This window comes from Mustela nivalis, assembly GCF_964662115.1.
Source record: "Mustela nivalis genome assembly, chromosome: 4".
NCBI classification, from domain to species: domain Eukaryota; kingdom Metazoa; phylum Chordata; class Mammalia; order Carnivora; family Mustelidae; genus Mustela; species Mustela nivalis.
Window position 1 is genome coordinate 529,595 of NC_139023.1, and position 16,840 is coordinate 546,434.

Sequence of the window (16,840 nt, forward strand, 5' to 3'; positions counted from 1 at the left end):
ATAAATAATGAGCCCTGGTGTGGGGCTCAATCCCAAGACCCTGGGATCGTGACCTGAGCCGAAAGTAGAGGCTTAATGACTGAGCCACCCAGGGGCCCCTAAATTTTCAATTTATATACTATCTTTTAGTTTCAGAGGATTATAAAAGAATCCCAAGCATAAAAATGTTATACTAGAATAAAATTTTTAGGGTTTATTTATGAAATTAAATACAGTTCACAGAGTAAAGAGATTAATGTAAAATTCTGACTGCTGAAGAATGGTTTATTTGTATTTTAAAAAGTGTAATAGATGCTAGTGAGTATCAAGTAATTGTGTTGACTTGATTCCCTGGAATACATTATAAAGTCATGTGACCGGTTTATTTTAATTTTACTAATAATTATAATAGGCTTGAAATTACAATAAACTGAACGATGTTACTAGTCCCTCCAAAGGTTATCTCCCTTCTAGCCCGCTGGAGGGAAAAGACATGGAAAAGCACACATGGGAGGCTTTTATGGGCCAGACCTGGAAGTAGGCGTCCATTCACTTCACTAGCTAAAATGCAGCTGAGTCGCATGGCCTCACCTTAACTAGGGAGGCTAGGAAATCTAATCGGCTGTATGCTTAGGCAACAGAAGAGACTGGGTTTGGGTTAGCAGAAGGCAGTCTGGAGCATAGTCATCCACATGAAGCACAAGAGTGCTCCACTGACATAGGGAATTGACAGTAGCCAGGACACTGGGAACCTGAACAATAATGAAGGTTTCTGTTAGAGACTCTTCTGTTCTGTGTTTGTCAGTGGCAGTCGGTATTCATTGAGGTCAGTGTGTCCCCTGTGCTGAGACTGTGGGGACTACAGAAGAGCTTATGGTGACGGTTGGGCAGACAAAACTGGATGTGCATTAAACACTAATGAATAATGAAATAGGTGCTTAGTTGTGTGGTATAGACAAGATGGTTCAAGACTGAAGAGAGGTAAGTCCTGGTAGTCCTTCATTCACCACTTAGACAAATACTTAATCTTGCCTACTATGAGTTAGGGGCTGTGCTAGGGAACAGAAGAGAGCAAAAATAGAAGCGTGGACCCTAATGCCTGTGTAGGATGTGGGGGGGAATATGACAGAAGTGAACCAAATAATTATACAAACATACAAAATTGCAAAACCATGAACAGACTTCTGATGGCACGAGATCCTATGTGAGGAGGTTGACCCACAACTAGGATGATTACAGAGGCGTCCTGAAGCTCAGGTTTCGTGTGGCTATGAATTAGAGTGGGTGTCAGCCCCGAGGGTGTAGGCCTACAGCTGACATGAGAGTATGCGTGTGGGGTGCTGAGACCACGACTCTGATCAGAATTAGTAATGCTTTGGAGGGAGTGGAGAGCATATAAAGATAAGATAAGATTAGTTTATGGGTAATTTTCTTTTCTTTTTTTTAGATTTTATGTATTTGACAGAGACCGCGAGAGAGGGAACACACACGGGGGTGGGAGAGGGAGAAGCGGCCTCCCGCAGAGCAGGGAGCCCTGAGATCATGTCCAGAGCCGCAGGCAGACGCTTCATGACTGCGCTACCCAGGCACCCTCAGATTATGGATAATTTTCAAAACAAAGCAATTTAGGCTTAATTTTGTCCTTAAATGGAGATTCATGGAATGTTTCTAAGGCATCAAGAGCTAAAGAATTAACGTGAAGTTTGCAAAAAAAAATCAGCAATGTCTCTGGTGGCAGGTAGAGGCTGGTCATAAAGAGGATTGAATTTCTTTTGCAAATATCCAGGCAGGAAGTGATAGGAGCAATGACAATATCAACAGTTGAGTTAGAACCATTTGGGGCCAGAGATTTCAGAGGTTGAAGCTTTTACTTTTGCTGTGAAGCTCTCACATATTTGAGTTGGAGATGATGATGATAGTAATGAGTACAATTTGAAGTGAAGGGTCTTTTCATGATAAACTTTGACATAGATTGTTGTACAATTAATAAGAATTGGAGTTGACATGATTACAGATTATAGGCTCCATTGGGATTCTGTTGCCTAAAGCTTTATTTTATTTATAGCTCCTCATACCAGTACCCATTAGCCAGGGATAGGGGCAGAAGGAATAAATGACTAAGAATTTATTCTCTTTTCTGTTATATTGGTTTTGTTTTATGCTTTTATAATTATGGTGATTGAATACTTATGGGGTCCTATGGCCATATTATTAACACCTTTTACTATAGAAACTTAAAATTAATTAAAAAAAATTTTATTTATGGGGCACCTGGGTGGCTCAGTGGGTTAAGCCTCTGCCTTTGGCTTAGGTCATGATCCCAGGGTCCTGGGATTGAGCCCTGCATCAGGCTTTCTGCTCAGCAGGGAGTCTGCTTCCTCCTCTCTCTCTGCCTGCCTCTCTGCCTTCTTGTGATCTCTCTCTCTCCCTGTGTCAAATAAATGAATTTAAAGAAATTTATTTATTTACTTTAGAGAGAGAGAGAGGGAGAGCATGAGCGAGCTATGGGGGAAGGCCAGAGGGAGGGAGAATCTTAAGCCAACTCAATGCTAAGCATGGGAAGCCCAACACAGGGCTTGATCTCAGGACTCTGAGATCACAAGCTGAGCTAAAACCAAGAGTCAGATGCTTAGCTGACTGTGCCACCCAGCACCCCTAAAATTAAATATTAGAAGCCTAAAAATATTAAAAAATTAGGATAGTATAATTGACCTCCATGTACAACAAGTATAATTAACCTCCATTATCCAACTTTAGAATTATCAGCTTTACCTTGTTTTCATATGTAACCTCTTCCAACTTTGAGTTGGAAGTAAATCATGTCATTTCATCTGTGGATACTTCTTTATGTATGTAAAAGATAGGGACACTTATTTTTAACTTACCTGTGTTCCTTTAATGCCATTAAATACCTAGTTAATTTGCATTTCCTAATCATCATATTTATTTTATGCAATATTTGAATTTGGGATCAGATTAGTTTATGAATGATTGCTATTTCTCTCAGTTTTTTCATCTTCCTTTTTTTCTCTTGCCCTTTAAAAAAAATTGGGTTGTTATATCCTATAGTTTTTCATAGACTGGTTGTATTCCTGTGGTGCTGTTTAGTTTCAGTAATTTCTTGAATGGAACCCAGATGGCTCCTGTATCTTTAGACTTTACATGTGTTTTACAGATACTTTCTCCCAGTGTGTGGCTTATCTTTTATACTCCTAGCAGTACCTTTTGTGGAGCAGAAATTTGTAATATTAATGAAGGTTGACTTCTAGTTTTTTCTTTCATGGAATGTTCTTTTGGTATTATATCTGAAAAGTCATCACCAAACCCAAGGTAAACTAAAATTTCTCCTGTGTTATCTTCCGGGAGTTGTACTATTTGTTTCATAGTCACACAGTTTTAGGGCTGAGTCCATAGAAAAGCTGTGTGAGAGATAGTGTTGTGTGTGTGCATCCTCTTCTAGCACCGTGGACTGACAAAACTATCGGTTCAACTCTTTTTGCTCCTTCGTTATAGATCAGTTGATCATATTTATAGGAGTCTATTTCTGTGCTTTTCCGTTTAATCACCCATTTTTAGTCTTCACCAATCTAATTGATTAAAGATCTCACATAGATTTGTATTTTTAAAAAATTATTGGTTTCTTTGGGTCTTCTGCACTCCTCTTCTGTGAACTCTGATGCCCTGTGTTTCCTTGTAAGAGTTTTTTAGTATTGACCTTATATTTAGATCATGGATCCCTTTTGAGTTAATTTTTGTATCTGACGTTGGGAACAGACTCAGCTTCGTTCTTGCACGGCGGATATCCAGTTTTCCTGGCATCGATCATCTTCTCTGCATTGAATGGTCTTGGCACCGTGGTTAAAAATCATTTGACCATATATGTGCAGGTTTCTTTGTGGACTCTATTGTTGTTTTATTGGTCTGTGTGTCTGGCTTTATACCAGTATTGGTTTTTGTTTTTGGGGTTTTGGGGTTTTTTTGTTTTTAGATTAAATCTTTGATCTATTTGAAATTTATTACACAGAATGAGTTATAGGGATCCAGCTTTTTTTCTTCAGACCAAAGGGCTAATTCATTTGTTGAATAGCTCACCATTCTCTGTTGATTTGGGATGCCAACTTTTATCAGGAACTATTCTTATTTATTTATTTATTTATTTGACAGAGAGGGGCAGTGAGAGAGGGAATACAAGTAGGGGAAGTGGAAGAGGGAGAAGCAGGCTTCCCGCGGAGCAGGGAGCCTAATGTGGGGCTCGATCCCAGGACACTGGGATCATGACCTGAGTTGAAGGAAGACGCTTAACTACTGAGCCACCCATGTGCCCTATTATGAATTTTTCTAATATAGGTTCTTATTTAATTCTCCTAAAAGTTTATTTCAAAATTATTTTTGTTATAATAGCAAATTTAATAATTTTAAGTTTGCTTTATAACATAGTGTCTAAGATTCACCTGTGTCTTAATCTATAGCTGTGGTTAATTTTCATTGGTCTGTAATTTCTTCCTCCCCCCCCTTTTTGTTATTGACATATAATTAATACCCAGTGTGCTGTATTAGTTAGGGGTGTACTGTAATGACACAACAGTCTTGCGCACTGCTCCGTGCTCATCACCGCGGACGTTCTGCGTCTTCCTACCCACCTCCTTCCGGCAGCCACCGATTTGTTCTCTGTATTTAAGAGTGGTTTTTGCTCTTTTTTCATTGTTCATTAGTTTGTTATAGAGCCTCTTTGATCTTTTGATCGTTAGTACTCTGCTCCTAGGCCAGCCCCATGCTATTTTATTTATCCTATCTTGATAATGCTTAATCTTCAGGAGGGCTGGTTTCTTTAAGGTGATGCTTTTAGAGGAGGTTGTCGCATTTTGCCTGTGATAGTCACTTGACCCTTTCTTTGAATGCTTCCCTGGATACTACTATATTTCAATTACTCATCCTTGTCACTGTAATTCATAACTATAAATAAAATATAAGTTGCGTTAATATCCATGAAAAAATAGCAAAAGAATGCCTTATAGCTATTTCATGATATTTCACCAGTCAGTAAAACAGTGCTGAAAGTTCTGGTATTCATCTCAAGGTTTCACTCTCATTAGTCATAAAATATATATATAATATTTATCTCTTCTTATTTTCTCCTTTGTCTCTTAGTTAGAATCATTTTAAAGCTTGCAAATTTGTTTCTTGATAGGTTTATTTTAATAACCTGAAGTTTGGTAATTAGGATAATGTAAACATAGTTTTTCTGTGATGATAGGCTCAATAAACATTCTGTCACAAATTTTTGAGCACCTGGGTGGCTCAGTCGTTAAGCGTCTGCCTTAAGCTCGGGTCATGATCCCAGGGTCCTTGGATGGAGCCCCATGTCAGGCTGGCTGCTTGGCAGGAAGTCTGCTTCTCCCTCTCTCTGCTTGTGTTCCCTCTCTTACTGTGTCTGTCGTCTCTCTCTGTCAAATAAGTAAATAAAATCTTAAAAAAAAATTTTTTTTTTTTACAGACGATATTACTATGAAGGAGCCTGCGTGGCTCAGTCACTTGAACATCTCACTCTTGGTTTCATCTCAGGTGACCATCTCATGGGTTGTGGGATTGAGCCCCATATTGGGCTCTGGGCTCAGCAGGGAGCTGGCTTGAAGATTCTCTCCTTCTGCCCCTCCCCCAACTCATGTGTGCATGAGCTCTTTCTTTCTCCATCTCTCTCTAAAATAAATAAATAAATCTTTACAAAAAACCATATTAATATGGAACCCTACAAATTCCTGACTTCAAGCTATATTGTAAAGCCATAGTAATCAAAACAGTACGGTATTGGCATAAACACAGATACACAGATCAGTGGCACAGAATAGAGAGCTTAGAAATAAACCCACACATGTATGGTCAATTAATTAATTTTTAAAGATCTTATTTATTTGTTTGACAGAGATCACAAGTAGGCAGGGAGGCAGGCAGAAAGAGAGGGGGAAGCAGGCTCCCTGCTGAGCAGAGAGCCCGATGTGGCGCTCGATCCGAGGACCCTGAGATCATGACCTGAGCCGAAGGGAGAGGCTTTAACCCACTGAGCCACCCAAGCGCCCCTGGTCAATTAATTTATGACAGAGGGAATATAGAATGGGGGAAGGATACTTTATTTAATAAATGGTATTAGGAAAACTGGAGAGCCACATACAAAAGAGTGAAACTGTACTATTATTTTGCATCATACACAGAAATAAACTCAGATTGGTTAAAACTTTGAACATAAGGCCTGAAACCACAAAACTCCTAAAAGAAAATAATAGGGATCTTTGACATCAGTTTTGGCAATGATTTTTTGGATCTGACATCAAAAGCAAAGGAAACAAAAATAAGTAAGTGGAAGTACATCAAACTAAAAAGCACAATAAAGAAAACCATCAAGTGGGAAAAGTGACCTATGGGATGGAAGAAAAGATTTGCAAATCATATAGCTGATAAAGGGTAATATTGAAAACATGTGAAGAACTCAGACAACTCGATTGAGAAAAACCAAACAATCCAATTAAAAAATAGGCAGAGAAAAAAAAATAGGCAGAGAAACTAAATAGACGTTTTTCCAGAGAAGTCATACAAATGGCCGACAGGCACATGAGAAGGACCTCAGCATGACTAATCCCCTGGGACATGCAGATTAAAACCACAACGAGATGTGACCTCACATGTGTCTGTGTGGCTGTTAGCAAAGACAAGGAATAGGTGTTGGTGAGGACGTCAAAGACAGCACTAGTGCAGTGTTGATGGTTCTATAAATCGGCATAGCCACTATGGAAAACAATACAGAGGCTCCCCCCCAAAATTAAAAATAGAACTCCACCATAAAATCCAGCAGTTCCACTTGTGGGTATTTATCCGAGGGAAATAAGATCACCATCTTGAAAATATGTCTGCTCATGTTTTTTTCAGCATTATGTATGATAGCCAAGACATGAAAACAACCTCAGTATCCATTGACAGATGAATGGATGAAAAAGATGTGACACACACAAAATAGAATAGTATTTGGCCATTAAAAAAAAAGAATAAAATTCTGCCATTTGACACAACATGGAAGAACCTTGCAGGCATTAATGCTAAGTGAAGTAAGTCAGACACAGAAAGACAAATACTGTGTGCCCCCACTTACACGTGGAATCTTAAGAAAGAAAAAAAATGAACTCATAGATAACAGAGAACAGATTGGTGTTTGCTCTGGGGTGGGGTTTGTGATGGGTAAACTGGGTGAAGGTGATAAAAATGGACAGAGTTCCAGTCAGTTATAAATAAGTTCTGGGAATGTAAGGTACAGCACGATGACTTCAGTTAACAGTATTATAGTGTGTATTTGAAAGCTGCTAAGAGGGGCGCCTGGGTGGCTCAGTTGGTTGAGCAACTGCCTTCGGCTCAGGTCATGATCCTGGACTTCCAGGATCGAGTCCCACATCGGGCTCCCAGCTCCTTGGGGAGTCTGCTTCTCCAAACTCTGACCTCCTCCTTTCTCATGCTCTCTCTCACTCCTTCTCCCTCAAATAAATAAATAAAATCTTTAAAAAAAAAAAAAAAAAAAGCTGCTAAGAGAATAGATCTCAAAAGTTCTCATCACAAGAAATACTTCGTTATGTCCGGTAGTGGATGCTAACTTCCGGTGGTAATCAGTTTACGATACATACATATATGGGAGCACCTGGGTGGCTCTTTCGGTAAAGCGTCTTCCTATAGCTTAGGTTTGAGTCCTGCATCAGGCTTCCTGCTTAGAGGGGAGCCTGCTTCTCCCTCATCCTGCTGCTCTCTCTGTCAAATAAATAAAATCTTTAATATATATATATATTTTTTTTCATATATATATACATATATATACACACATGTATATGTGAAATCATTCTACAGACCTAAAAACTAATGTAATATGTCAATTATATTTCAATAAAAAAGAAAAACACGAGCTCTTTCCTCTTTTAAAATTATGCCAAAATTAGCTGCCATTTACCTAGATTCAGAATGAGTCTTAAGTCGTGTTCTATGTAGAAATACATATGAATTGCTATTTTAAGAGATTTCACAAATGTTTATGGTGCAGCTGCTCTATCACTCTTTATTACAACTTCTTGTGAAAAGCTATTTCCTATAGGTTGTCTTTATATGATGCCATCTGCCTTTCTCTTGGCAGCAATATATTTTTGTAAAAAAAGAAGAATTCCCACCCCCCAAAATGCTACTATAAAGTAAGTTTGAGAAACACTTTACACCACATCCATTTAGGAAATGTATAGCGGCCATCAGCATACAGTAAGGACTCAGAGAAGGGTTTTGTTTGTCTTTGTTTACCTTAGTGGTTTCTTACATTAATTGGACAGTGTAGGCTGTTTTATGTCTCATCTAATCCTAAAGAGCTAATGTTCAATGAAAAAGCACACTTTAGTAAACACTGCCCAGTTAGCATTAAGGAAAATATTGTTCTGATTCTGCAGTAGATTAAGCAGAGGCCATCTTAATATTTGTTTGAAACAGCACAATTTATGCAGGGGGCTCAAAGTGCTATATAGATTTCATTTAGTGGTAATGTTCTCCCTCATACAACAGAGAAACAAAGATATAAAGAAGCAGGGGCGCCTGGGTGGTTCAGTCGTTAAGCGTCTGCCTTCAGCTCAGGTCATCATCCAAGGGTCCTGGGATTGAGTCCCGCATCGGACTCTCTGCTCAGTGGAGAACTTGCTTCTCCCTCTCCCACTCAGCCTGCTTGTGTTCCCTCTCTCGCTGTGTCTCTCTCTGTCAAATAAATAAATAAAATCTTAAAAAAAAAAAAAAAAGATATAGAGAAGCATTGGGTTGCTTGAATACACACATGATTGAGACTAACTGGAACCCAAAGCCTGTAATGTCCAAACAATGATTTCTAAGCAGTATTTACAGACAGAACCAAATATGGAACCTTACAAACTCACTGTTTTTGATATTGGTTGAGTCTTTTCTCTCCCCACCCCTTCTCCCTCTCCCCCTTCCTCCCTCTCTCCAGCTTCACTCAGTAGAATAAGAATCCTCATTTGCAGAGGTGGTTTCTTTCTTTCCTTTTAGGTAAACTTCACTTAAGCAAGGACTTTGCCAATTGGAAGATAATGTTCAAAGAAATTTATTTTTAAAACATAATTATGATATTAGCCTGTAAGAAATAGCTCAGGGGGCACCTGGGTGGCTCAGTGGGTTAAGCCGCTGCCTTCGGCTCAGGTCATGATCTCAGGGTCCTGGGATCGAGTCCCGCATCGGGCTTTCTGCTCAGTGGGAAGCCTGCTTCCTCCTCTCTCTCTCTCTCTCTGCCTACTTGTGATCTCTCTCTGTGTCAAATGAATAAATAAAATTAAAAAAAAAAAAAAAAAGAAATAGCTCAGGAAAGGGCCTCCTGGGTGGCTCAGTCAGTTTTTTAAGTCTGCCTTTAGCTTAGGTCATGCTCCTGGAGTCCTGGGACATGCCACACATCAGGCTCCCCACTCAGTGGGGAGTTGGCTTCTCCCTCTGACCCTCCCCCATATCATGCTCTTTCTTACTCTCAAATAAATAAAATCTTAAAAAAACAACAAAAAAGTAATAGCTTAGGAAATAGAACAAATAGAATCTTTCAAGTCCATGTATTTGAGGGGAGCCCTTAATGCATGTTAAATGTTGCTATTTTGAATTTCAATTAAGATAGTTGGTTTTTAACCAGCTGTCAAGGATGTTAATCAGGAAATAGAGATACCTGAAGATTTTTTTAATTAAAAAGTATTATTATTGTTGTTGTTGTTATTTTGAGAGAGTATGTGTTGTGTCAGGGTGGGTGTCATGGCAGAGGGAGAGGAAGAGAGAATCTCAAGTGGGTTCCACGCCCAGCACGGAGCCCCAAGATGATCCCACAACCCTGAGATGATCTGAGCCGAAATCAAGAGTCAGGCATGTAACCAAAGAGCCAGCCAGATGCCCCAAGAGATGACCCTAAAGATTTTTATTGAATGCATATTGGCTGCTTTTCTGGTGATGGGGTATAGTCCGAGAGGCATTCATACAGAGTTTCTCAGACAACTGTACTTCAAGGAAGGGACCAACTTGTGAATTCTCCAGGAAATTAAGGGTACTCTAATGCCTCTGTCTTTTGCAAAAATATGAACTATTATATGTTACCTAGTATTTCAGGTGTTGGGGAAATGTGGTTTAGTCAGTGATTGTCAAGGGTTAGGGTTGGTGGGGGAGGCTGTGTCTATAAAGGGTAGTGCAAGAACGTTTCTTTGTGGGGATGGAACAGTTTTGTAATTTGATGGGAATTTGATTACATGAATCTATATGATCTTTATAAACATCCCCCCAAATTGCATATAAAACCAGGAAATCTGAGTACGTTCTGTTTGTAGTTAATAGTATTGTACCAGTTTCTGGTCTTGATAATGTTTTATGGTTATGTAAGATGTTCTTCCTTTGAGGAAATTGTACATGGGAACTCTGTATTAGTTTTGTAACTTCTTGTGTGTCTAAAATTATTTTAAAATTAAAACGTTCAGGGGCGCCTTGGTGGCTCAGTGGGTTAAGCCTCTGCCTTCGGCTCAGGTCATGATCTCGTGGTCCCAGGATCAAGCCCCACATCTGGCTCTCTGCTCAGCGGGGAGCCTGCTTCCTTTCCTCTCTCTGCCTGCCTCTCTGCCTACTTGTGATCTCTTTCTCTTTCTCTCTCTCTCTCTGTCAAATAAATAAATAAATCTTTAAAAAATTTTTTTCTATAAAAAACCCGAACATTTAAATAATGTGTTTATATTTCTATTCAGCTACTGATTAAAAAATGCTTTCAATGTTTCTTAGAGATAAATGCGCATCTTTAGTTCTTAACAGAGTTCTTGAGGACTGGATACTATTTACTTTTATTTAGTCATTTAATAACTATTCATTAAGCATCTACAGCTGGAAGCATTATAATGTCCTACTTAAAAGAATGGGCTTTGGAGTTGGGTCTGGTTCAAATCCTGGCTCTGCTATTTTTTAGCTTTGTGACCTTGAGAAAGTTTCTTACTCTTTCTGAGCTTCAGTTTCTCCATAATGGGAGATGGACCATATGTACCATATGCTGTGCCATCATAATGATGATACAGATAGCCGTTCACCTTTACTTAACGTTATCATGTGTGGTAAGTTATTATTTGTGCTTCATATAATTTAGCTCATTTAATCCTTACAATAATCCTATAAGAAGGATATTATTTTCATATTTTCAGTTGAGAAAACTTAGGCACAGAGAAGTTTAGTTATTTGCCCAAGGTCATACAATAAGGAATGCTGTAGCCTAGATTAAAACCTTGGCAGTTGGTATCTTCTGGTTTTGTTTTTTTTTTTTTTTTTTTTAAAGATTTTATTTATTTATTTGAAAGACGGAGATCACAAGTAGGCAGAGAGGCAGGCAGAGAGAGAGAGAGAGGGAAGCAGGCTTCCTGCGGAGCAGGGAGCCCGATGCGGGGCTCGATCCCAGGACCCTGAGATCATGACCCGAGCCAAAGGCAGCAGCCAAAACCACTGAGCCACCCAGGCGCCCCTCTTCTGGTTTTGTTTTTAAAGATTTTATTTATTTATTTGACAGCGATCACAAGTAGGCAGAGAGGCAGGCAGAGAGAGAGAGAGAGGAAGCAAGCTCCCTGCTGAGCAGAAAGCCCGATGCGGGTCTCAATCCCAGGACCCTGAGATCATGACCTGAGCCGAAGGCAGAGGCCCAACCCACTGAGCCACCCAGGCGCCCCGGTATTTTCTGTTTTTGACTATACAGAATTAGTGCATTGTGGACCAACTGTCTCAGCAAAAACAACTGAAAAGCAGAAGAAAATATGTTTTAAAAATCTGTTTGAAGTCATCAGAGACCTAGTAAGGGAGCCAGAACACCAGAGGCCACATTCATGAAGTAAAGGGAAGCCTAGAGAAGTCAGATTAAAGATTAGTAACATAATGTATAAAGAAAAAGCTAATACAGGGAGGGAGAATGAAAGGATAAAATATTTAACCCAAAAGAACATAAGAAAGGAGAGAAAAAAGGAGCGGAAGAGGGCCAGTGGTTCAAATAGGAAACAGTACGATGGTGGCTGAAATCCAGATCTTTAAATAGCTGTGTTAGACATACACCGATGTAAAATGCAGTCAGATCTTATTTTTGTTTCAAAGACCCAATTATAGATATATCTCGTAAGCATTGTAGCTTGAAGCTTAGGATGCAGAAAAGTTGAAAGTAGAGGAAAAAAGGTCTGCTGTGCAGACTTAACTGAATACTCGTGCCGTGCTGGACCTCGCTCATGATGTGGCTGCTGGGTTTAAATCCCATCACCTTACTTCGCTTTGGACCTCAGACATAGGAAGTTCCTGAGAAATTGACTATGCTGGAGGCACCTTGTTGAGGGCAGTAGTTTCTTCCAGGAGCTGAGATAGGAAGCCTCCTGCTTCACTGTATATATTTGTCTCATGCTTGCTTGATTTGTCAGTGGCTTCCATATGTAAACATTTTATCCCTTTTCTTAAACTTTATGTTTCCATTTAACCCATGACTGTTGTGGCTCTTGTCTCTTATCTTTGTTTTAAATCTGCTTTGTGGTGCCTCTGCCCGGGGATAATATTTGAATATTTTATGCTGTAGTAATCTCCTTTGACTGTTGCCTATAGAGCTTCCATACAAATGATATTCTTTTCTCTTTTTTCCTGAGCTTTTATGAAAATGTTCAAATTCTTAAGAATTATTTTTTCATAAATTATTTTGCACATAATATAGATTTCCTCCATCATGTCAGGTGTCGTTAGCATGAGGGCTCTTTGAAGACTAGGAGGGGGTGTAATTCTTTATGAAATAATACTGTAGTACCAGCTGAGATCTGGTCTGGACCTTTGCTTTGGAGAAGAATCTGTCACATATTGGTTAAACATCAACTGAAAATGTCTTGAAAGACTTCAGTTCTGCCTCTGATGTTTCATTTAGCTTTTTGGGAAGTCACGTTGCTGTTTATCAGAATAAAGGAAAGGATTAAAAATTATTAAAATGATTATACTGACTCAAGCTTGAATCTCTCAAAATTAGTTATCCTGCACAACCAAAATTGGGGTAATTTGGGGCCGAATTTGGCCCCTTAAAGACCCATATGTTAGTGGGTACATTTGTATTTGTGGATACAGTTGGATCGACTAGACTTAATGAGGGTGTAAGATGCTCCTTTCTTTTGGATTTCTTTCTTTTTTAGAAGATGTAAAAATGAAATTTGTCCTAGGTAATTTGGTGGGTAGCAGTAAAGCCAAGTGTCTGTATCTTTTCTGTGTTGAATATGAGGCTTAATTCTGGGAGTTTTAAAATAATTCTTGTCTCAAAAATAATAACAACCGAATAAGTTCTTATAACTTAAGTAATAATTTCTTCATAGCAAGTCATCTGACCTGGATTCTCAAGGAAGTAACTACTAGAGATAGAAGGTAGAACTCATTAATTTTGGTTTCACTCCTATAATTCATTACTATTCTTTTCATTTCTCTTTGAACAGGTTGTTCCTTGCAACAGCTTTTGATGAAATACAGGAACATACTTTTTTACTTGAGTGATTGTCATAAGTTAAAAGGGTAGGAAAGTTAAATCCCAGATTAACAATAGCCGTGTTGTATTGTTTACTAGGCAGTGAAATCAGCTGTGCAGACCATCACTGTTGGAGGCGTGAGCACATCACAGTTTAAGACAATTATTCCTCTGGCAACTGCTCCCAATGTCCAGCAGATTCAAGTGCCTGGAAGCAAGTTTCATTATGTCCGCCTTGTTACTGCCACAACAGCCAGTAGCTCGAGCCAGCCAGTTAGTCAGAATCCCAGTACAAACACTCAACCTCTCCAGCAAGGTTAGTAACCATTTCTTAAACACAGTAATGACTTCTTTGAACATTATGAAAGAACTTTGGTCCTTTTCTTGCTGAAGTCCTGATTAAGTGTGGCATTTCAGCTGGGAGCGTGAACAAGCCACTATTGCAGAGGACAGCAAAATGGAACCGTCTTCTGTACAATCACGGTGTTTCACTCTGCTGGAAGCCGGTGCACACTGTCCCCGCTGGACCATCGGCCCATCAGAATTATTTCTCAGTTTGGGGTAGCCATTATGTTGCGGTTTTATAAGCCTGTCATTTATGCTAATGGGACAAATTAAGATGAACCCAATTATTTATGTTCTATTCTAAACTGTGAAGCTGCTTAGTAGGGTTTGGATCAGTGAAATGACTAATGGGCAAGGTACAGGAACTTGATAACTGCTTTCATCCTTTACTTATTTTGAATATGTAATTGCTAATAAAAAGCAATTAAAATATTCTGTTATTTTGCTTATTTCTCCTTTTCGTGGAGAATATTCCTATTTGTAATCCTTCCATTTTCTGTCTGTGTTGAGCCCTTCCTGTCACCTGACGCATAGACACAGACACACACCAGCGCTCTCCGTGTTTATCTGCTTGTTAGAAGTTGAACGGTGTGAAAGGATCAGAACAGCTTGTAGTTTAGGGCTCAAATTTTTTGTCTCAGAAGACTGCTGCATATCCCATCAATGTCAAAAAGCAGTTGGTGGCAAGTAAATGATTTATTATTTACTGGATGTAAATAGAAGAATTAAAGACCACTTGTTTGCTTTTTCATTTTTATTAAGGGATCAGATGGCCAGAGCTGTCTGCTGCTGAGATCTAGTTCACCCGAGGGAAACTAGAGGAGAAAACCTGTTGGTTTTTTAAATTACCAGTGGGAGAGCCTGGAGGTTACATGAGGGAAACAGTATTGTAGTATGTCTTGTACTGAAATTAGACCTGTTAAGTAATTATATTTTCTAATCCCTCTTTAAACTGATTTTGGAAGAAAATCTTTTATTAAGGCGTTCTTAACGAAAGGAAAAGGAAACTTGCGTATTGCTAACTAAGGGAGCCCCGTTTTCTCTGCTCTCGGTGCTTAAACTTAGCAGGCCACTAAAAAGGGTGCTGCGGGGGTGGTTGACTCTGGAGGTCCTGGTGATGTAAAGCAGCCGTTGGGGCAACAGGTTATGTCTTATGTGCGTATGTTTATATGTGGACCAAGTGCTGAGACCCATTTCCAGTGTAATGTTAACGCGCAGTTCCTTGTCGATAATGAGCCTTTGGTGGAGGTAGAAAAGTTGCTGAAGACCCAGGAGGAGTGGAGGAGTAGGTTGGATGGTTCCTAATCCTAGCGTGTTTATTGGTACCTTCCTTTCCAAGTTCGTATCTGTCTTCCTGCTTCTCTCTTCCTCTCTCTGCTCTTTCCTTCCCGAATTCCCTCACATACACACGTCCTCCTTTTTCCTGCTTCTTTGTTTTCTGCGTTCCACCTCTAGCTTTCCTTCTCTGCCCGCCCCGTCTCTCCAGCTTTTCAGTTCCCCTGTGTCTACCCTCTTCCCGCCCGCCCGTACACAGCCACCTCTGTGATTGCCCTATGTCCACCCGTAGTTTTCCGTTTGCTCTCCTACCCTGTAGGAGACCTAGGTATACATAATATATATTATTTCACAGGAGTAATTTATAATTTTTAGTAGAGATTGACAGAAATAGTTGCTGTAGTTCATCGAATGCACGAGCATGTCTTTCGAGGGGCTTAATTTCCAATAAGGGATTTCCTTATGCCAAAGGGAGTTGGGCTCATCTTATACATTTCCCACCAAAGCCCTACAAAACCGGTATTCAAAGGCTCCACTATGTTCTCTGCTGGCTGGATAGCAGGCAGCATAGTAGAAAGATCCAGAAGAGTTCATGGTTAATCTCTTTAGAATGTGATCTCCTTGCATCTTGGTAAGGAAGTCAGTTTAAGAAGTTAGAAAGCCTTAAACACTTGGATGTATGGTTTCTAAGATTTGGAAGGCGGTTCTAAGAGGATTGTTCAGAATTTATGTTCAGGACTAAAAAAGAAGAGTATTCCAGCTTCTGTGAAAATAGCAGTAGTGGTCATGTGGAACTACGCTCAAAGTTGAGGAGAAGGAGAAATCTAGACCGTTGACGTCGTGACGTGACATGAGTATATTCCCCTTCCCGTAGGTAATTGGGCCCCTTCATTTTATAGTTCCTTTATTTCCCAGCTTTTCGTGCATGCAGATATCAAGCTAGTGTAAACCTGGAGTTCCCAAACTTTCAAGCTGTGTGCCTGTGTGCGCACACACGTATGCCCACGTGCACAGAGACAGTCACCCTTTCTTTATTATCCAAATAAAAACCATCTGCGTCTGTCATTTGATGACTAAGGGCAGGCCACACACTCCTTCCTGTTGCAGAGACCACCAGAAGTTCTCACCTTCTTTGGTTGTCCGAGCCACTTCAGAAGCGCTGCTTAGTGTGCCCATGGACCAGGACCAGCGCCTCCTGTCCAAGGAGCAAATGGTGTAGGGGGTCTGTTCTCCAGGTTCCAAGCAGAAATTCAGGCTTTTAATTCCTTTTAATTCACCTATAAATTCTTTTTAGTATTGCTGAGACCAGTCGATGGTGGTTATTATAAATTAAAGCTAAAGCAACTGAAGAGAATCAGAACAGGAAATACTTTTAAATCCGGCATCAGATGTCCCTGGTGCTGTAATTATGGTCCTACACTCCTTTTTGTATAACAACTTTACTGAGATATACTTTGTGTCTGCTATAAAATTTACCCTTGTTGAGCATACAGTTGAGTGGTTTTTTAGTGTATGGAGAGAGATGCAGTCGTCACCACTAAACCACTTTCTGGAGGGTTCCCTGTTTCCCCCTCTCTGCTCTGCCCGCTTGCTGCAGGGCCACTCCCTTGTAGGTTGGAATCCTGTCTGACGGTCTTCCAGGACTCCTAACCCTCCCGAGCTTTTTGGTCGAAGAAGGTCTGTTCTTTGTTCAGAGCAGTTGGATCC

At 39.9% G+C, this 16,840-nt stretch overlaps 1 protein-coding gene across 21 annotated transcripts in view; it reads left to right on the forward strand.

Moving 5' to 3' along the window:
• Positions 1 to 16,840, forward strand: part of LIN54 (lin-54 DREAM MuvB core complex component) — a 68,679-nt gene that overhangs the window by 37,614 nt on the left and 14,225 nt on the right. For 16 of the 21 annotated variants that reach the window (XM_082726481.1, XM_082726485.1, XM_082726491.1 and 13 more), the window contains one exon: positions 13,613 to 13,829. The exons of 3 other annotated variants lie outside the window; for them this stretch is intronic. In XM_082726481.1, coding sequence (XP_082582607.1) covers positions 13,613 to 13,829 — 217 coding nt within the window. Of the gene's footprint in view, positions 1 to 5,473; positions 5,542 to 13,612; positions 13,830 to 16,840 lie in introns of all 21 variants that reach the window. 2 more of the 21 variants (XM_082726484.1, XM_082726486.1) reach the window with 1 other exon arrangement.